Source organism: Spodoptera frugiperda, chromosome 12 (genome assembly GCF_023101765.2).
Source record: "Spodoptera frugiperda isolate SF20-4 chromosome 12, AGI-APGP_CSIRO_Sfru_2.0, whole genome shotgun sequence".
NCBI lineage: Eukaryota > Metazoa > Arthropoda > Insecta > Lepidoptera > Noctuidae > Spodoptera > Spodoptera frugiperda.
The window spans coordinates 1,220,399-1,241,721 of record NC_064223.1 but is presented as its reverse complement, the minus strand read 5'-3'; the positions used below and the strand labels follow the sequence as shown (position 1 = coordinate 1,241,721).

The window sequence follows — 21,323 nt, the reverse complement described above, 5'->3', positions numbered from 1 at the left end:
TAATATGAATGGGCCACGTCAGCTCAATTGATATTTGTACAGCTTGATAAAAACATATTGCACGTGAAATAGGTAGTTATAATTAATATTCGTGTTCAACTGCAATCAGTAAAATCTCGTTCAGAACTCAAAAGATAAAGAAAAAAACCAAATAAATACGTATAATTTATTTCATTTTCTATCACATTACATCCTCATAAGTCTTACAGTTAAATCTTAACTAGGTACTTTATAATGTCACATCTATAACAATTATAGTAAACAGTAAAATAATAACAACAACCCATGTTTTGCAACTTAAAAACTACGACAACAGTTGGTAGTCTGTACTTAAAAAAAATTATAATGACACTTGAGCAAAGTAAAAAAAAATAAAAAAAGAACAACATAATTATTATTCCCAACCCCACAGATCATAAAATTTGCTACACAAAGAAGTCCTTTTATTGTTTCTTGTTTATCATGTTTAAAATTAATGGCGCAAAGTATGTGATGATGCAATCAGCTCCTGAAAAAGAAAAATAAGAATATAAAAAAAACTTCTTATGGATATATTTTATTTGTATTATTTGACTGTTAAACATAGGATCCTTATAAATGAAGTAGAAAATCTATTGGAGATTTTTGTCGCTTTCTCTGATGTTTTCAAAATTGATATGAGATTTTTATCGCTACTTATGTAACGTAGTTTATAACATTTTTGGTATAATATAGCACATTATAATAAAATACAAACCTGCTCTACGCATGCTTGTCAATGTCTCCATAAGGATTGTTTGGACCTCTGAGCTGTCCCCACAGCGACAGATCATTGCGTATTCACCAGACACCTGTCGATAAAGAATAAAAATGATGAAATCTTTATAATGAAGAAACAAATACCATGTAGGTAATTACTGCAATATTAAACAATGCACCATATTTCTAGTGACATTAATCACAAAATTGGTAAACAATAACACAGTACATAAAAGACAATGTGCTGTGAAACCGTCATTTCTCATTTATGAAGATAAGAGATGTACCTGTATTGTTGTTACTTGTTACATTCAGTGGTATTTACATAAACTGTTATTGGAGAAAATATTCACTATGTGAGCTATAATAGGACCATATTTACATATACAAATTATAACAGTAAATAACGAATGTAGCATTATAATATTATAACTTCACATAAAATGGTCTGAATGGCGTATATAGTGTGTACCTGGTATATGAACAGAGGATGGTACGGGTACTTGTCCTTGGTCTGCCTCACTATGTCCAGGTACGGCAGGCCTGGCTTCACCATCAGGAAATCTGCACCTTCAGCCACATCTCGAGCCTGAAATAAATTTCAATGAAAAATCTATAATTCAATACTAAAATATATAAGTAAATTATAAAGCTGATGAGTTAGTTTGTTTCATTGAACATGATAATATTTGTTACTGATTCTACAGTAGTTGGTTAGAGAAAATATGTAATTGAGTCACAAAACTCGAGAACATCTTGACTTATTTTATTAAATCCGTTTATTGTCATTTTCAAAATGAATTATTAAGATATAAACGAAAATGTGCAGTTATGAATAGCACCCGTGCGAAGCCGAGACGGCCCGACAAATTTTAATCGAAGTATAATGTACGATATGAAGGTTGTATTTTAAAATGCTTAGTTTCTCTACAAGACTGTTTGTTTAGCTGTGTGCTGCGTACCTACAGATGATTACAATCACATAAATCTCATACATTAATATATCAGCTATTTGAAATAACTCGTATTTTGTAACAATGTAGAAAGTATGAAATATTCTCAGTTCTTGTTTCATAAAACTAAATCTGGAGATATATGTATAAGCCAAGTAAGATATTAATAAATGCAGATGTGGAGTACTTACAGCAGCCCTGGCAGCGAGTCCTGCACTGCCTGGAGGCAGCTGGTAGCATTTCCTGTCACCTTCCATCGGAGCACTTTTCATAGTGTCTCGGAAGGGACCGTACATAGCTGAAGCGAACTTGCATGAATAGGAGAGCACTGACACCTGAAAATTGAAGTTCTTAGATTAACTCTCAATGTGAAATATTGTTTTTCTGTAGGTATTAAATAAAATATTTAGTTATTTACATTTGATTGGGTTTATAAAGAGTTCCATTTAAATGTATCATTATTATCTTCCATCCCAACATAGTAATAATTAAGTAGATAGGTTTGTGATTAATCTATAAAAGATAATGACATTATTAATCTATCACATATCTCACTATTAGTGTTAGTTTCGAATATTATTTATTCATAAGTACAGTGCAATGAGTTTATAAATAATTAGTTTTTAAGTATAAACTTACAGAACTGCCTCATTGGTTGAGTAGTCGCAAGTGCGATTGCCGGACAACGAGTCTGGGGTTTGATTTCCGGGTCAGTCAAACTACTAGTGGGCTTTTTCTTCTCAGTAGTAGCACGGAAGTCTGGTATTGTGCCCAGTATATGGCAATAGGCTTAACCCCTATTACATGGGACTTATAACACAAATAGTGGAAAGTGGGTGTACATTGTATAGCGGCATTATATGCTGTTATGTGCACATCTGTCTACCCTTTCAGGGATAAAAGATGTAACATTGTTGTTGTAAAAACTCACAGTATTCTGCAGCTTGCAGGACACCAGGGCATCCTTGATAGCCTTGATCCTGTTGTCCATCATATCAGACGGAGCAACAATTTGTGCACCTGTTCACAATTAATCAGTTGTACAAACAGTTTATTTAACATACTTCTTGAGACATGTTAGAAAAAAATAATTGGAAATTAAAAAAATGCTAAGTCATACTTTAAGAAAGATATTGTACTATTCCTATCTTTTTTATTCACAAGGTCAGTTCAAAGGTCATTTTGTTAAAAAAAAACTATAATTATGTAACATTTTTACTTGACAATAATGTGAAAATATTTTACCCGCTTTAGCATAAGCTAGTGCAACTTCAGCAATCCTTCTAACTGATGCAGCATGGTCTATGGCTCCGTTGGGAGTCAGGAGTCCGCAATGGCCATGAGAAGTGTATGGACAAAGACAGACATCACATGCTATCAGTAGATTTGGGAATTTTGCCCTCAGTTTAGGAAGGGCTTTCAATACCGGATTCTCTGGACAATCTGCACTAGATCCTGAGGCATCCTGTTGAAAGGAATGTATTAATAAAAAGTAACTAAAGTTACTTTAATATTGTTTAATTTTCCTTTTATTTATATACCTTTGGCAAAGCTGTAACAATTCCAAAGATAAGTATGGAATTGAGACCTTTATCGACTAGTTCCTCCAGGTGGGAGATCAGTGGGTGCAGTCCATATCTGCACACATTAGGCATGCTAGCCACTGGCTGAATGAGATTGTCATCTTCCCTGTTAATTTAGAAAAAATACTAGGATGAATCTATGTCATGCTATGCAAGTTAAATTTATTAATCCAATCGTTTAGAATATCCGATAGTTGATGGTTAAAACGCTGGCTATTAAATGTGAAAGTTATCGTGTGTACGGAAACTTCAACATTCCTAAGTACTTACAGCAGGAACACGGGGTACATAATATTATGCGCCTCGATACTGGTATTAGGCTCTTGTAATTTCCTCAAAGTCGAGTGAAAGTACCCTCCTTGCAGGACATGTTCGGCGCTCAAAAATAATTGATTCATCTTGTCTTTAGAAGCCAAATCTCAAGCAACAGTTACAACTCTCTAAGTGTTAACGTCTGAACTGAAGTTTAATTGATTTTTATCAGTAGTTCACTAATTATTTGATCATAAAATATTCATACTATCGGAATACACATACGTCATTGTTGTCAATCGCTTATTGATTGATAAATTTTACAATTTATAACTTAAACAAGGACCACTTGATGTAAGTCGGGTAAGAGTAAGCAGGATAGCAAGCAAATAAATGTTAATTTATTGCTGTTTGTAATTTGTTTCGCGATGGAATGCTCATAAATACAAACAAAACAACGTAAAAGTCAAAATGACAACTGACAACACATGTCAATTTTGGCAGACCTAATCGAAAGATCAAAGACAAATTACTCGGTGGACTTTTCTCTTTATTACTATAAAACTAATTATATTATCATGAATACGTACAATTCACTATAATTTAAAACAGAAACAAATAAAAATAAATTAAAAACATTTAAAATAATAATTGTATAGTACTTTGTGATTCTGTGCTTTTTGGTTTCAAGTTTACAACTAAAAAGACAGGTGTCAGTCAAATGTCAATAAAATCTGTATAAAGAAAATAGCTAAATCCTATTTTATATATTTATTGTATATTATGGGCATCTTGCGCATTAATACGATAATTAAATTTACTTTCTAATGAATGATCAAATAGTAACAATAACCACCTCTACTATGGCACCTGTGTGATCAAAATCAAAAGCATTTTTGCTTCATTATTTTTATTGTTTACTTCTTAATTGCTTTTCGTATTACTTAAGTTTTTAATGATATTTCTAATAATTACGATACTATTTGAATAGTACATAAGTATAAGTGTAGTGTAAATAACTACAACTAAAGTGAAAGAGCTGAAGCCTTGAGAACTTGATCGATAGCCTTGAAGCACCATGAATACAGATGAAGACTCTCCTATTAAGAAAAAAGTAGACAAACAATCAACTGATAATCTAACAGTGACGCTAGACAAGATAGATGCAAAACGATCGGAGAAAGGTGACGAGGAACCAAAGCCGCGTATTGTTCTAACGTTTCGGTCGGAGAAAAACAGTGCCAAGAGTAGCAACATGAAGATAGTAACTAACGAGGAGAAGCAGGAGGAGGCGCCGCGCCGGTCCAGTAGGACGCGCGGTAAGTGGGAGTGGGTGTGCGACAGCGACACATCTCCTAAGAAGAACAAGTCTGGCACACAGACAACATCAGAGAACGATGAGTCTGACAGCTCACACACCGCGCCCAAGCGGTCGACGCGGCGGCGCAGCAAGGACTCTGACAACGTCCTAGCCAATGCTATTGCTAGAAAGGAGAAATCATATGAAACCCAGCAAGCTCCTCAAAGATTGTCTCGCAGGATAAAACCTACAGCTAAGATTCTTGCCAATGAAGAATTACGAATGGGATTGGAATCTCAGAACAATGCGCGTCTAGGAATAAATGAGAAGTCTCCTGAGGAGGGAGTGAGGACACGGAGGTCAGTTCGTCCTTTGGCAATAGAGGTAGAGAAGAAGAAGGAACCAGAGGTAGAAGTGGAGGAGGAGATGGAGTTGGGAGAAGATGATGATAGCCAAAGTCAGAATACTGTGATGAAGCTGAAGCACCTTTGTGAGCTGGGCCTGAAGGCTATCAGCCCAGATGAAGCAGAGGAGAGTGGGAATGAAAACAGGTATATATTGCCAGATATTATGTTTACCTAGAACTGTGTGTTTGTAGTAATGTCATTGTCAATTATAAAAACTATTTCTACACTTACCTCTTAGGAGACAATCAGCCATGTCTAGATTATGATTCCATGTGTTTATGTTTGTTTTCTATAAACCAATCCATTCATATCAAGTTTCATATAGTATATCAAGTTCATACAATAAATTAACATTATACCAACTTTGAAGCAACCACTACAACTAAACAATTACATTTTACTAATTATTTTAAGCAAGTTCTTATTAAAACTAACTTTGACAAAAATGACAGAATCCAAAAATGTATTTAGCCCCAAATACATTGAGTGACAAAATCTTATGGCATACCTACTTAAAGTATTTTTTTAAGATATATCATTTAATAGTTACATTATTGTTAATTATTTGTTGTAATATTTCTAATCTTCTCCTAAAACAAGCAATTATTTGCTTAAAAGTTTATATCCAATAATTTGAATCCAATTGCCCTATGAAATTGAAATAAACACTTATTTTTATCTTACTAACAAATATGTTCTAATTACGTAGAGGGGAAGAGGATGAGGATGAAGCGGCAGAAGGAGAAGAAGAAGGAGTAGGAGAAGCGGATGAGTTAGAAGAGGACGAGGAAGTGGAGGATGCAATATTCCTCAGCAAGATGATGGAGCACGATGACTCCAGTGACGCTGACAGTGACTTCCGCTGCTCTGTCGAAGTAGCCGCCAAGAACAGGCCGAGGCGGTCTACCAGACTGTGCTCCTCTATTGGATTCAATGACAGTGATCGATCATCTCCTGTCGGGGAAGATGAACATAAGTGAGTTTTATAATATGGTTAATTTTTAGAAACAATTATAGAGAAAAGTGTGATTATACATTAAATGTAAATATACCCCTGGCGATCAGATAAAAATAAAATTAACATAGTAAAAAAAGTCCTCCCCACTTTGTTACATTAATATTTTTGACAAATAAAAAAATAATAAAGTAGAGCCTTAAATTTCTAAATGATAAAGAAATAAATTTGACGCCAGGTCCCCGCGGCGCTCGTCCAAACGGTCGAAGCACAATTACGTGGAAGACAGTGAAAGGTGAGACTATGTTCTTCCACCTTTAACTTGTTTTTAAGACTTTGAAATAATTTGCTCATTTTAATCTCCAGGAGTCATCGTAAGAGGAGGCGGCACCGGTCATCTGGTGGTGAGGAACCTCATTCCGATGTTGAAGTTGAAGATATAAGGTACTTACCTTTAATAGTTACCATTTTCTTCTAAGGATTTTTTGTTGTACATCGCACAGTTTACTTGCAATTAGAATCAATACAACAGAATAATAAAGCATTTTTGTAAATACACCATTGACATAGGATCTTTTGATATGTCAAAACTGTTTATCAAGCTAAATTATCTGCATTTTAAAGTGTAATGGGACTACAGTTTTAAGAAGCTTATACATTATATTGATAGCTTAAGCAGTAAGGGTCCTTAGCAGCCCAGTCTCTACTATTTCTTCTTACTACGTATACTATAAAATCCTACAAATCTTTAGCTAAAAGTTATAGTGTAGACTAGAATATTACAAGAGGCAGATCTTGTAATATTCTAGTCCACTTGTTTTATTGGAATTTCTTTACTCAGTAATCCAGCCGCCGCGGACGAAGGTTCTGAAGCCGCTTGCCCGACCGACGAGACCAAGATAATAGCGGCCTGCTTCTGTGAGACGCCTAGCAACGTGTACGCTGCGCCTGAAGAACTTACCGGTAACATGTCCATCCTTTTGATGAGAATTATGAAATAAAACACCCACATTTCACTAGTTTAGTATAAGAACGGATCATTTAGCCTTTAATGATTCAATAATGACCCTGTCTTGCCTGAACTGCCTCTGATGTTACAAGTAAAATGATCCCTTATTTCTCTCTGACAGAGCCAATATTCTGCCAAGCGATAGAGTTGGTAGACGGAGTGCGCGTGGGGTGTTCCCACAGCGCTCGTCGCCAACGCAGCCTAGTGAGTAGTGGCAACCCTAGCGGGCTGGCTCCGATGGTGCGCGCCGGCCCTAGGGCTCCATACTTCCTGGCCTGCAGCTTGCACGCCGCGCAGCTCGCCAAGCACATGTGCTGCCCTGCCTGCGGACTATTCTGCACTCAGGTAATGTTGTCATCTATTTAACTAAATTTCCAGAAGTGTAATTGTGAAGGTGGTGAACAGCCAACATTTAAATTTGTGGCTAGAGATGTCTGTTAGCTGGGCTATGCTAGCTGATTTAGTCCAACAAGGCAGAAAGTATGATAATGTGTGTATAACTACATAGTCTTAGGGTTCACATCACAAAAGAAATGAATATTTTCGCGTCTAAAAAACTGTTGTTAAAGCTTTTGCGTCTACCTGTGCTTTCGCATTTTGACACATTTATATCTGTCCTGCAGGGCATCTTCTACCAGTGTTCATCAGGTCACTTGTTCCACCTGGACTGTGGCTTGCCTTACAACGACACGAAGCAGGTGCCTCCAGGCTGTCCGCACTGCGGGATCTCTTCCTACCGCTGGAAGACTGCCAACGACAGCTGCGTCAAGGTCCAGGTCGACATGAAGTGCAGCAACAAACGGATCTTCTTGCCCGACCAGAGGGAACAGTGGTACGTCAGGTTGGAAGTAATGCCAGCTTTCAGTGTTGGTTCTTGCCTATCTCTTATTAAGTTTTCTTTGTACATAGGTACGTCTATTTGTCCCAATAGTGAATAAAACAAAACTCTGTAAAAAAATATAACTTCTCTTATTATATGTAGAGGACTCTAGTAGTATATTGCCACGGGCTGTTGATGGTGATAATAATAACTTGACCTCCTCCACCAGCACTCCAGCATACCTCTCGTTCTCCGTTCGGGAGCCGAGGCCGGAGTCAGGTCCGGTGATACCGGCGGACCTGCTCCCCTCGCCGCCGGTGGACCTGAAGCAGATCTGCGAGCAAGCGGCGCAGGCGCCCAACAAGTCGCCACAACCACTCTGTGACGCCATCCTCAGGGGAGACACTGTACAACAACTTATACCTAAGATTGGTAAGGACCTGTTATTGAGTGTCGTAATGTGAACGTTACAAGTGCAAAAGTTTATAAGCAATTAGTCGTAGTTAAGCTCAATTTATTTAATAGAATAAGAAGGGGTTTGGGCAGTATAGAAGGATCCTGATCCTCTTCTGTACAGAAGGCCCGACTGGACCTCGAATTGTCACAAATTGTTACTGATGTCTGATAAATGATAATATAAATATTCAAGATTAAGAATGAATGCCCTATCATTGGACATAACAAGGATCGAATGTGTTATGTGTGCAGTGTCGAGTGCGAGCCTGAACAAGCCGGTGCCTGGGCAGTCGGGCGGGGGCTGCATGCACGCGGCGGCGCGGGCGGGCCGCGCGGGCGCGCTGTACCTGCTGCACTGCGCCGGCGCACGCCTCGACCTCACCGACACACAACAACGCACGCCGCTCATGCTCGCCATACTCGGTACGTCCGCTACTGCCACACATACTCATTATACATTATTTCTAACTCATTTTTAACTAACTTTTGTAGTTTTTTGATATAACTAGATAATTTTGCTTCATAATTATGAACTTAATGTGTAAATTAAAAAAAAATATCTCCATGACTAACTCGTATTTTGTTGCTTCTACATATAGCAAAATCCTTGAAGGATGTTATACTAGCATATTAGTGTAAAATAAAAAATGTTTAATATTGTTCTGTTTTAGAAATAATAATAGAATAAATCTTATTGATTTAATTTAATTTAGCACTCGTTGAGAAACCAACCAAGAAGAAGAAAGGCAACAAGCGCTCCAAGTCTGAGGAGCCAGAACAGGATGCTGACAAAATGGAGGAGAGTGACAGACAGGACAAAGGAGAGGACAAGATGGATGAAGGGGAGGACAGTGTGAGGACCAAGGAGGAGGACCTCATCAAGGTCATCCGGTATCTCGTAGCCGCTGGGTGCGATGTCAACGTGCCCGTGAGTATTGAAACTAATAATAATTACGGTTTTTTTAAGGGGGGGGGGGGGATCATCCAATGACTTCTCCCGCCCTGGGCGAGGCGAGCGGGAGTGTAAGACTCCTACTGACTAAAAACCACCCCGTTCCTACTCTTGCTTGTCGAACCGGAGCCCCTGTAAACCCGCAATGTAGTCCGCAGCTCGATGTAGTATCGTTTAGTACCTATTTTGTGGATTTTTATGTTTTTATATTCTTTACTTTATCAGGTTGTTTTAGAATCTTTTGACTATTTTGACCTGCCTTTTAATTAAGGTACAATAATCTACTGTACCAACTTTCAATACATTTTAGATTTCATTACTAAATTGGTAAAGATACAACACATTGGACTATTTTGATGTGCGTCGTCAGTACACATTATCAATCATGAAAGATTACTTCTTTGTCTGTTAAATAAACTCATGTACCGTGTCCTGTAGGGTCCGGACGGTATGACATGCCTCCACATAGCGGCCCAGCACGGGCTGGTGGGCGTCATCCCGCTACTGCTGGAGCGAGCCGACGTCGACGCCCGGGACCACGGGGGCTGGACGCCACTCGTCTGGGCCGCTGAGAACAACCATAGTCAGGCCGTCAAGTGAGTACTCCAACTTTGTTCTTCAATAGGTTCTTAACATTCATTTTAGTTTTGTCATATAGATATTTTGTATTTTTCAGTAAATTGAATTTTGTGTTTGGATTTTTGAATAACTGTGACTAATCTCTCAGTTTGTTTCCGTCCTTCTGTAGGGTCAATTTATACTAGCGTAGAGTCGAAGCGCATCGAAGCGTCTTTCCAAAACTGAACATAACAAATTCAACCTTAACTCCACATCGTAAGGGTCAATTTATACTAGCGCAGAGTTGAAGCGTTGTTCGCGCGCAGACGCGCGAAATCGGACGAATGCGCGCGCCTTTTTAAAATCTCAGAAGTAATGTGTGCGTTTCGCTGTGGAGTGAGTGACCCTTAGAGAATTATCTTTTATGTTCATGTTTATTACCATTAGGGGGCAAGAGAATTGACATATTGTATTAATGTCCCACAGCCTCCTGCTGTCTGCGGGCGCGGCGGCGGGTGGGTGCGACAGCGAGGGCAACGGCGCCGTGCACTGGTGCGCGCTGGCCGGCGCCGCCGCCGCGCTGCGGGCACTACTCAACGACCATGCGGACCTCGCACACACACTCAACGCGCACGGGGACACGCCGCTGTACGTACATATCTATACTAATATTATAAGGCTGAAGAGTTTGTTTGTTTGTTTGTTTGTTTGTTTGTTTGTTTGAACGCGCTAATCTCCAGAACTACTGGTCCGATTTGAATAATTATTTTTGTGTTGTGTAGTGCATTTATCAAGGAAGGCTATAGGCTATAAAACATCACGCTATGACCAATAGGAGCCAAGCAGAGCGGGTGAAACCGCGCGGAAGTAGCTAGTAGAGTATATTCACACAGACCGGCTCAGAGGGAAGATGAAATTTTTATCACGTTGGAAACAGAGTTTTAATTAATGTTAATTTTTTAATGTGCACTGTTTTTGTCATTAAAAATGCTTAAAGGCGGTTGGTATGAAATAAAAAGCGCTTCCAGCCAGTCTATGTGAAATAGTTGGCGACTCCACTATGACTAACTCCAAGCGTATGTGAAATGAAAAATGCGCGCCGATGCTCTCCGAGCCGATCTGTGCGCACGGACCCTTATTGTAATTTTGCTTTCTATCGTTGATATCTTACGTAATTCATATATATTTCAGACACATAGCTGCGAGACAAGGTCACTATGCCTGCGTGGTTATGTTACTAGCTCGCGGAGCACGGGTGAGTACCTAACTTCATTACAAATAATACGTTTTTAATTTATGTTTATCGTCGTACCTTGTACAGTATAGTTCTTTACAACGTACTATTAATCTCTAGAATAACGCAAATGCACCGAATACCGACCGGTGATCGGCGCGGCGAACAAAATCCTCCAAAAGATAAACAAAATATACAAGATCGTATAATAAAAAATGCTTTTCCGAAAGTATATTAACTATGAATTAGAAATATGTTCATTATTTTGCCCTTTTACTACTATTTTGTACCTATATTTCGATTTAAACTCTTACGCTTGGAAAAATACTAAAGTCCCCGTATACCGACCGACTGCCGACAGATGTCCGTGATACCGACTCCTCAGGAACCTGAATCCGTCCGACCCAAACGCACATTGTAAAATCAACTCTATGTCTTAGCAGTAGAGTAGAAATTCGTAAAACAACTATCTTTCTAAAACTATTCACGCATTGTTTTTGGATTCGATACTGAAATTACGATAATGAATTTTAAAATTTAACATAACATTACGTTTTTTAACACTCGGAGATGTAAGCAGAGAACATACAACGTGACGTCTAATTTTCAACCTACCGTGTAGGTAGTTATTTATTTTTTAATTAAGTTTCCTAGTATTTCAGCATAAGATTTACCAACATCATGTGGATCTTAATTTATTATGCCTAATAAAGAAATTGTTCGTATTGGTTAAATGCGAATGGTCTTTAAGTACCTATAGGTAGATACCTATTGTTAAGATACGTAATTAGGTAAATTCGTGACTAAACTTTTCTATGTATCTACCTATACATTACATACTATGTATCGTACATATGGTAGGTACTTATTTTATTTACTTTACTACTTGTAGGTTGTAGGTACAATAAACCTCCGTAGTTATTTTCGGAACATTATGTGTCGTAGGTATTACGTGCAAGTACTATACCTATTACTAACGTTTTTGTCGTTCATCCCGATGACTTACCGATGATGTGCTTATCATGTAATTTAAAAAAAACACCAAAACCTATATTCCCTTAGTTAGTCGGAACAAGGGACAGGGAAACAAATCGTATCCAGACTACGACCAAACCTGTATTTGTATAATAAAACGTCTTAACTGAAATTTATACCATTTTTTTAGTTACTTTCTACTCTACTATTACTTATTAAGTTGTAACAATATCGTATTCATGAAATTCTTCGAAATAAACATAAAATATAAAGGTTTACTTCTAGCAAGTCTTTGTGAAGGAATCGTAAATATATCGGAAATATGTCAATTTAAAACGTAAATTACAAAGAATCCACTATAGTTAGCATAGGTCGGATACCGGTCTAATATCTAAGGATAGCTTTAAGAATAAGAAACTAATCACAAAACACTCCTAAAACAACCCACGTTACAGAAAATTAGTGTCATTCATAAACCTTAAAATTCCGTTTACCGACCAATTTGGTCGGTATTCGGTACGTCGTCATTTTGTAGGGCTCCTTATTCCGTCCAACATTAATTTATCGATAAATCTATAAAAACATGGAATTTCTGTATGCATATTAAAATTATAAGGACTCAATGAACCAATAAATCAGATAAAGTAAATACATTCTTAGTTTACCCGAGTGATCATCGTCAAAATCGAGATCTTTTATTTCACTGATTTATGTTTTTTTCGCATGAAAATTTACGCAAACTGCACCTTTTTTATATTTCGCAGGACAGTCGGAATGTGCGTTAACCCCACAAACCCAAGTTTTGACTGAAGGTGAATGATGAATTAATGTATTGAATAAGGCGTATTTCAAGACTTTCGCGCGATAAATACACAAATTAGCGTAAATAAACTAAAATGGTCGGATAGAGGAGGCCGGTCGGTAACCGGTACCTTTGCGTTACTCAACTAAACATCTTACGCCCGAATACTCAAACGCTACTTAATTTTAAGACACTCTCAAATGTAGTTCTGTCACTATCAATTCTTTATAAAATGACAGAGATAGCACGATATTTAAGTACAACTTAAAATTGAGTAGCGTTTGAGTATTCGAGCGATAGTGTCTAATGATACATATTAAATGCTGTGTTTACCAGACGGACATAGAGAACGCGGCGGGCGAGCTGCCGGTGGAGGTGTGCGCGGGCCAGTGCCAGACCGTCGTCTCGCTGCACATGCAGATGACCATCGCCGTCCAGGACAACCTGCCGCGGTACAAACTACTCTCCAGGTGTGTACCCACATTAATACTAAATATTATTATTGATTGAATAAGACTTAAACTTATTCTTTTTTAACGTTGCCCCACTTTAGGATTTTCTCCTGTGTTGTGGGTGCGTTTACAAACATACAATTTCACATAGACATGACACCCAGACCCGGAACAACGATCTATAAATCACACAAAGAGTTATTCCGAGCGGGAATCGAACCCGCGACACGTTGCACGGCAGCTAGTTGCCCAGCTACCGCACCAACTCGGGAAATAATAAAACTAAATTAGATGATATTTGAGTTGGAATCGTATTTGATGGTGCGCTATACTTTCTGCTTACCACTATCTATGACATAAAGGTATCAGTCATACATGTATTTTGAAAGGCTGTAATTTTTTACTTATGGACTTTTGTACTTTCACTAGTATTAGAACTCGATACGGGATATTTACCATGTTTTTCTATTTCTATTGTACTTTCAATTTAAAAATATAACAGTCCACATTCCAATACCGTTTAAATTGCCATTTAAACACATCTAATTCTGTATTATATATTCCAGCGACATATCGAACGGCCGCGAGCCGTTCCCGATCCCGTGCGTGAACGAGGTGGACGAGGCGCCGCTGCCGGACGACTTCACGTACGTCACGCGACACGTCATGCCCGTACCCGTCCACGTAGACAACACTATCGACACCCTGCAGGTTGGGACATATACTCTATTGTTAAAGGAATATGTGTTATTTTAGGTTGTAGTCAAATTATGATATGAGAGTTTATAATGAGCTTAGTCTAGAATGCTAGATGTATTGATGAATACATTTTTAGCAGCAACCAACTTAAGTAAATTGAATAATGGTAACACAAATTAATGTATGACTATAAAAAGGTTATTAAAACTGCCAGATTATTGATTAACAGAAGAGTAGATAGAAAGAGAAATATAATTTCTCTTATTGAGCTTGTAGCATCTAATAATAGATTTCCACGTATTTGTTATTCCTTCCCCCAGGGCTGTCAGTGCACGGAGGGCGAGTGCACGTCGATGTCGTGCGCGTGCGCAGCGCTGGGCGTGCGCAGCTGGTACAGCCGCGGGCGCCTGCAGGCCGCCTTCCCCTACCACGACCCGCCCATGCTGTTCGAGTGCAACCAGACCTGCCACTGCAACTTGGTCAGTCCAACTTACTTACGATGAAGTTGCCTTTTTCCATTCTCTTCTAGCAAGTGTTTATAGTAATATAATTTATCTTTTTTCTGTTTGTACAGCGTCGTTGTGGCAACAGTATAGTGAGTCGCGCGGCGGCGGCGGGGTCGGTGTGTGTCCGCGTGGAAGTGTTCCGCTGCCCGGAGCCCCGCGGCTGGGGGCTCCGCGCGCGGCAGGCCGTGCCGCGCGGGGCTCCGGTCGCGCTCTACGTCGGGGAGCTGCTGCCGCTGCCGCAGGCCGACACGCGCGCCGCCGACCAGTACATGTTCGCACTCGACGTCAAGTCGGATCTACTAGAGGTATGTAGTCTGTCACACAAAGGTTACAGCGACTAATGATAGATACCACGACCTCACACAAAAAAATAACACTTCCGTCGTGTCGAACTTCCCTCCCCCAACGGCACTTGTAAGTCCTTTGGCATCCTTGGGCGGCGCTGATTGCTTACCATCACGTGATTATCTGCTCGTTAGTAGCCCTATGCCATAAAAAGTAGATTCTATATTTAAAATTATCCAAAAATCAATCAATTTTTAACCAACATTGTTTAATGTCCACCAGCAATGCTCTGACAAGACGCAGCTGTGCGTGGACGCGGCGCAGTTCGGCAGCGCGGCGCGGTTCGTGAACCACAGCTGCCGGCCCAACCTCGCGCCCGTCCGCGTCTTCACCGACACGCGCGACCTGCGCCTGCCCACCGTCGCGCTCTTCGCCACCGCCGACATACAGCAGGGCGAGGAACTCACGTTAGTCGCTAACACTAAATAAATTACGTAAAACCACAGCGCGGGCATATCGTCTAATGAAACTAAATTGACTATCTTGCAAGTTGAGAAGTCACAAGTACAACTTTTGAAAAAATTAATAACACAGAGTCTGCTTTTGTCCCATCCAAAGTTCATTTTACAGTTCCGCACACAAGACTATCTGGTGAAAAGTATGTTGGCAGAGCCCGAAATAGTAATTTTAGCTTATATGTATATTCGTAGATATGTTATTTAAATGTTTCTTGTTTTTTGTTGACAGGTTTGACTATGGAGATAAATTCTGGTCTGTAAAATCCAAATGGATGAAATGTGAATGTGGAAGTGTAGACTGCAGGTATCCTACTAAATCTGAAGATACGGAGTCTTCGTAAACCCGTAAAGTGATATTTTTAAAATGATTTACTATACATATTGGATATTTATTGATTGTAATGAATAAACAGTGATCTGTAATCATGTACTGAATAATATTAAACTATGAATTAATTATATTCCTTGTTTTAATTGCATACAATAATATTATGTAACAACAAAATATACATAACATAATACCCAGATGTTGGTAAGACGTCGGTGTTAAATATGAAGTCGATCTAATTTGGTAATTTTTGTTTATTTTCCCCATATTTTGTATTTATTTTCACCAAATACAAACAACCTAAATAGCCAAATCCGAAATAAGTCATCTATACTAATATTATAAAGAGGGAAAATTTGTAAGTTTGTATGTAGGGGATAATCTCTGGAACTAATGATCCAATACTAAAAATTTTCACTGGTAGAGAGCTACATTATTCCTAAGTGCTATAGGCTCTAAATTATTTTTAAACTAACCGAGCAATCACAACTTTTGTCTAGCAAGTCGGACAGTAATCTATAATATAAAAATAAGTCGGGTTTTCCTTCCTGACGCTATAACTCCAGAACGCACGAACCGATTTCCACGGTTTTGCATTCGTTGGAAAGGTCTCGGACTCCGTGAGGTTTATAGTAAAGAAAATTCAAAAGAAAAGCGGTAAAACACACATTGGTGGCGAAACGGAGTTCGCCGGGTTTGCTAGTAGCTCATAAAACAGAATAATATAAATGCGCTGCCCAAACAGTTGCTTAAAATTGAAAACAATGTATGGCAATCTGGTTTGTCTTAATGATTTCTACAAAAAAGTCCGCGACACCTTATTTCTGCCAAAAGGAAATATTGTATATTATTATAGAGAAGCATTAAATTAAATAGGTATCGAACTTTTATCGTCGACCAATGCCAAGCTTGGCGACTATGGCCAAGCTTGGCGACCATGGCCAAGTTTGGCGACCAATGCCAAGCTTGGCGACTATGGCCAAGCTTGGCGACCATGGCCAAGTTTGGCGACCAATGCCAAGCTTGATTCGACTATGGCCAAGCTTGGCGACCATGGCCAAGCTTGGCGACCAATGCCAAGTTTGGCGACTTTGGCCAAGTTTGGCGACTATGGCCAAGCTCGGCGACCATTGCCAAGCTTGGCGACCATGGCCAAGCTTGGCAACCATGGCCAAGTTTGGCGACTATGGCCAAGCTTGGCGACCATGGCCAAGTTTGGCGACTATGGCCAAGCTTGGCGACCATGGCCAAGCTTGGCGTCCAATGCCAAGCTTGGCGACCATGGCCAAGTTTGGCGACTGTGGCAAAGCTTGGCGACCATGGCCAAGTTTGGCGACTATGGCCAAGCTTGGCAGCCAAGGCCAAGCTTAGCGACCATGGCCAAGGTTGGCGACTATGGCCAAGCCAAAAGGAAATATTGTATATTATTATAGAGAAGCATTAAATTAAATAGGTATCGAACTTGACCGTAAGGACTAACTTTGAGCAGACAAGAGAATTTCGGTAATCTTCTAAAATATTTTACTAATAGGAAGTCGCGTGTTATAATAAAATCGACTAAAACATTTTAGTAAGTCCATCAATAAATTCAATTAAATTAAAATGGCAACCCAGAGCTAAACGTCAAGTTTGTAAACAACTGTCAAAGTTCAAATAAAAGTTCAACGGCTGAAACGCGAGTTTTAAAAGTTAAACTTTAGAACGTAAATAAGTTTAAAATAATACAATTTGTACACAAAACTAAGTTAAATATTCGTTAGAAGTGGTGACTTACGTACAGACTTACCCAACAAATGTATTAAACGTTGGTAAACATGAGTGGTAACACGGAATCAACATCTAACAGCATCAAGTTTGCGCCGATGCCAATGTCGGCGCTGCTGGCCAACTTGATGCCTTTCAAGAATGCCGCAGATAGTCCAGACGCTAGCTTTTCATCAGGCGACGATAGTGATAACTCTTTCGGTGAAACTGTGGCTAAAAAACCGTCCCCTGCCAAGAAAATAAACAAAGACTTTTTCACACCCAATGTAAAGCCTAAACCAAAAGATATAAAAGCTTTTGCTTCAGAAAAGAAATTCAGTTACAACGATCACGACAAAGAGAACGCAAACGATAATTGGGTGCCACATCAAACATATCCAGCCAAAGAAAACAATATCAATACACAAAGTGCTCACAAAAACAAAAGTACAAATATTTTTCCGACTTCAGAAGCTAAGAAGCGTAGTGTATTAATGCCACAGAGCAACAATAATTCACGAATACAAAGTTCATGTGTTAAAAAGACTCCAGAGAAGAAAGTACCAACTAGTGCTCAGAAGCAAAAATCTGCAACTCCTAAGATAAAGTCAGGTATCAGACGATTTACCCCGGGATCTAAACCAAGTCATAAGAAAACTCCACAGAAAGCTGCCATACAGAACAGAGATAGAGTGAGAGTGGAGTTGTTTTCACAAAATCCTAAGGATGAGCCGCTGTGCCCACCACCCCGGCCAGAGCCAACCCCTGCACCTGCACCAGTACCTGAGACACCACTGAACAGGAAGGCGATGCCTGCCTCATATGTGGCGACACCATCATACCCACAGGGAGTGGTGAACAACAGTTCAAAGATATTATTTAAAACAACCAGTATAAAGGATAAGAAGTACATGTTCATTAAAAAACTGGGCACTGGAGGATCTAGTGAAGTGTATAAAGTAAGTATTATCTTAACTCTTGCCTGTACTATACTATATTATTTTTACTAATTAGATTGTAGAATATTCTGTTAGTCCTACTAGCAGAGACAAACTTTTTCCAATAAGACTGAAGAAAGCTATTGCTTATAAACCTTTGCCTTATGATAAATTCCATGTTAAGTGTTGCAAGTGTGTCAGTAAGTGCAAGGTGTTACCATAACAAGTGATATTTATGTGTGTTGCTTGCTGCAGGTGTTAGAGGTGGGCACCTCATGTGAGTATGCCGTGAAGTGTGTGTACCTGGCCACCGACCATGAGCTGGCACAGGGCTACATCAACGAGGTGCGGCTGTTGAGAGAACTGCAGAACTCTGACAGAGTCATCAGGCTCTTTGATTAGTGAGTTATACTATTTTATTTTATTTGTTCCTCCTATAAAATTCCTCTCTATTCTTAAAAATACTGTCTAAACTTACAGAACAGAGTTGACTACTATTAAACAGAACTTTAGAATGACTACAATAAATTAGATATTTCTCTTTATTATTTGTATTATTAAGTTTAAATCATCCAAGTTAGACAATAGCATCCTTAAAAAATATACTTTTGTCCATTGCAGTGAGTATGACCGCACCAACCAGTTCCTGCGCATGGTGTTGGAGGTGGGCGAGACAGACCTGTCGTCGTTCCTGAAGGCGCGCGGCGCTGGTCTCCCGCCCGCGCTCGTGCTGCACTACTGGGAGGAAATGCTGCATGCTGTACATTACATACATGAACATGGTCAGTCATGTTATTTACTGTCATTATTAGTTTCAAGAGTGCTAACCTTTAGTTCTCTCTCTAGTTTGCTAAACTTATTTCCCATCTTTATTTCTCACACTTAACTTTACATCTAATAATTTTGTAAGGCAGATGTGTATACTGTATTATTTTCTTTGGCTGGATAATGTTTGATGAAGTTTATTATTTTATGTAATATATTCCTTTACTGTCATTTGTGTTCACAGGTGTAATCCACGCAGACTTAAAACCCGCGAATTTCCTGCTAGTGTGTGGGAGGCTGAAGCTGATAGACTTTGGTATTGCATCAGCCATCAGTAGCGACGCGACCTCAGTCGTGCGCTCGCAGGCCACGGGGACCTACTCCTACATCAGCCCCGAGGCGCTCATGGGCGGCGCCGGCGGGTATGGCGTCGCTAATGGCGAAGGCAGTGCTCCCATCAAGGTAATAAATATCAATTATTTAGATGGCTCCAGTATCATTACATACTTACTAATCTTACTTTGCTAACACTTGCTCTAGATACATTTTTTGTTAACTTTTACATTATTGTTGTTGTAGATCTCATTCCGATCGGACGTGTGGTCGCTGGGCTGCATCCTGTACAGCATGGTGTACGGGCGCACCCCGTTCGGCCACATCCCCAACCTCGCCAAGCTGGCCGCCATACTCGACCCCAACCATCGCATCGACTATCCGCCCGTGGAGCGTAAGTTACACATCACTACACATACTACATCACACAGTTAAAACATGGGTCTTACATAACATTACACCTTTTATTCCACAAAGAAGTATGCATGTTTATTGATTACGCGCTTTTTGTCAGTTATGTAAAAGTCCAATGCAATGCATGTCTGCTATTAGAGCAGGTTCACTCACTCATCTTGTGTGGTACTTTCTTCAAATATTCTTATTTCGATTTATTTGAACTAGTTATCTTCCTGGGGTGGGGGGTATACCTTTTAGTTTTTTTAGTTACTAGCCTACTCATAGTTTTATAGCACACTCAGTCTAACATTCTCTTATTTATTCCTGCAGACCTCCCTTCATCACTGATCGCGGCGCTGAAGTGGTGCCTGACGTACAACGCGCGCGCGCGGCCCTCGGTGCGCGAGCTGCTGTCCATCCCGTACTTGCAGCCGGCGCGGGGCACGCTGCCGCAACCATTGCTGGACAAACTGCAGCCGCACGTCACGCCAAACGAATTCAGACTACTACAGAGAGCGCAACTGTAGCAACATACTGCCATTTTTGTGTAAAGACTAAAGACATACTAAATTGAAACAATATGAAAGAAATTAAGATACTATTGGTCACATTGTGTGACTTTAGTGATAATACTAACTCATAGAAGTAGATCTCGTTTTAACAAAATAATTCTTCCAATATGGATATTATGCTTTGTTCTCGGCTTCGCCCGTAATTTAGGCATGGATATATGTAATTTGAAAAATATTAGCTTCTATCATAATTCATAGCAATACAGTAATATTGTAAATATAATACATTGTCTGTTGTGTGAGTGCAGTATGAAGTTTAGCTAAGGTAACGTGACAATATCAGCCTCGAATAATATTGTACTAAAACATGATTGTAAATATGTAAAAATAATTTGATTATACTGACACTATAGATGACTTAATTATTTTATATTTCGGCTTTATGAAAATAACAAAATTAATATAATTAGGAATATTGTTGCTGTAACTGTATTGAAGAGTTTATAAATATGTGTGAAACTTGTATGATAAGAACAAATAATGTATTACAGATAATTTATTACACGAATAATGGACTGTATAATGGAGCACGACTTTTATTTGAAAACAAACAATTTACTTTGGGAATAAATATTTATTGAAAAGATAAAATTGTTAGAGGATACAAAAAATAAATAGCATCTTAGCACAAGTTAATAAATGAATAATAAAATAAGATTTATAAAATTTAGCTTATAACACTATCTAGCAAATTATTGATTGTTATCAAATGCAATAAGATCGACATGAAAATTCAAAGAGAATTACGGAATATAAAACGCGTGTAACTAGACAACAACACTGACATCAAGTCG

The 21,323-nt window shown here is 39.1% G+C and overlaps 3 protein-coding genes across 6 annotated transcripts; 2 read left to right on the top strand and 1 right to left on the bottom strand.

Moving 5' to 3' along the window:
* Positions 1-152: 152 nt before the first annotated feature.
* On the bottom strand, positions 153-3,905 carry LOC118262986 (delta-aminolevulinic acid dehydratase). Its single transcript, XM_035574710.2, has 8 exons — positions 3,545-3,905; positions 3,233-3,380; positions 2,937-3,156; positions 2,623-2,711; positions 1,883-2,026; positions 1,211-1,327; positions 737-830; positions 153-508 (listed from the first exon to the last, which is right to left on the bottom strand). Exons 1-8 carry the CDS (start codon positions 3,670-3,672, stop codon positions 444-446), a joined length of 1,005 nt encoding a protein of 334 aa, XP_035430603.1. The 5' UTR covers positions 3,673-3,905; the 3' UTR covers positions 153-443.
* Positions 3,906-4,151: 246 nt separating this feature from the next.
* On the top strand, positions 4,152-15,915 carry LOC118262757 (histone-lysine N-methyltransferase EHMT1). 4 transcript variants are annotated; one of them, XM_050697389.1, is made up of 19 exons: positions 4,152-5,377; positions 5,943-6,209; positions 6,427-6,483; positions 6,552-6,632; positions 7,030-7,151; positions 7,319-7,542; positions 7,821-8,029; positions 8,247-8,449; positions 8,726-8,896; positions 9,187-9,401; positions 9,864-10,021; positions 10,470-10,631; positions 11,175-11,238; positions 13,331-13,464; positions 14,013-14,157; positions 14,466-14,624; positions 14,720-14,956; positions 15,219-15,403; positions 15,684-15,915. In XM_050697389.1, the coding sequence occupies exons 1-19, from the start codon at positions 4,605-4,607 to the stop codon at positions 15,793-15,795; spliced, it is 3,678 nt and encodes a 1,225-aa protein (XP_050553346.1). In that variant the 5' UTR covers positions 4,152-4,604; the 3' UTR covers positions 15,796-15,915. The 4 variants fall into 4 exon arrangements, with proteins under 4 accessions (XP_050553346.1, XP_050553349.1, XP_050553348.1 ...); XM_050697390.1 differs by having other exon boundaries at positions 4,153-5,377; positions 6,555-6,632; XM_050697392.1 differs by lacking the exon at positions 6,427-6,483 and having other exon boundaries at positions 6,555-6,632.
* A 1,503-nt stretch (positions 15,916-17,418) lies between these two features.
* LOC118263032 (dual specificity protein kinase TTK) lies at positions 17,419-20,614 on the top strand. Its single transcript, XM_035574787.2, has 6 exons — positions 17,419-18,484; positions 18,719-18,864; positions 19,085-19,245; positions 19,473-19,690; positions 19,808-19,955; positions 20,288-20,614. Exons 1-6 carry the CDS (start codon positions 17,597-17,599, stop codon positions 20,482-20,484), a joined length of 1,758 nt encoding a protein of 585 aa, XP_035430680.2. The 5' UTR covers positions 17,419-17,596; the 3' UTR covers positions 20,485-20,614.
* The last annotated feature ends 709 nt before the right edge of the window (positions 20,615-21,323 follow it).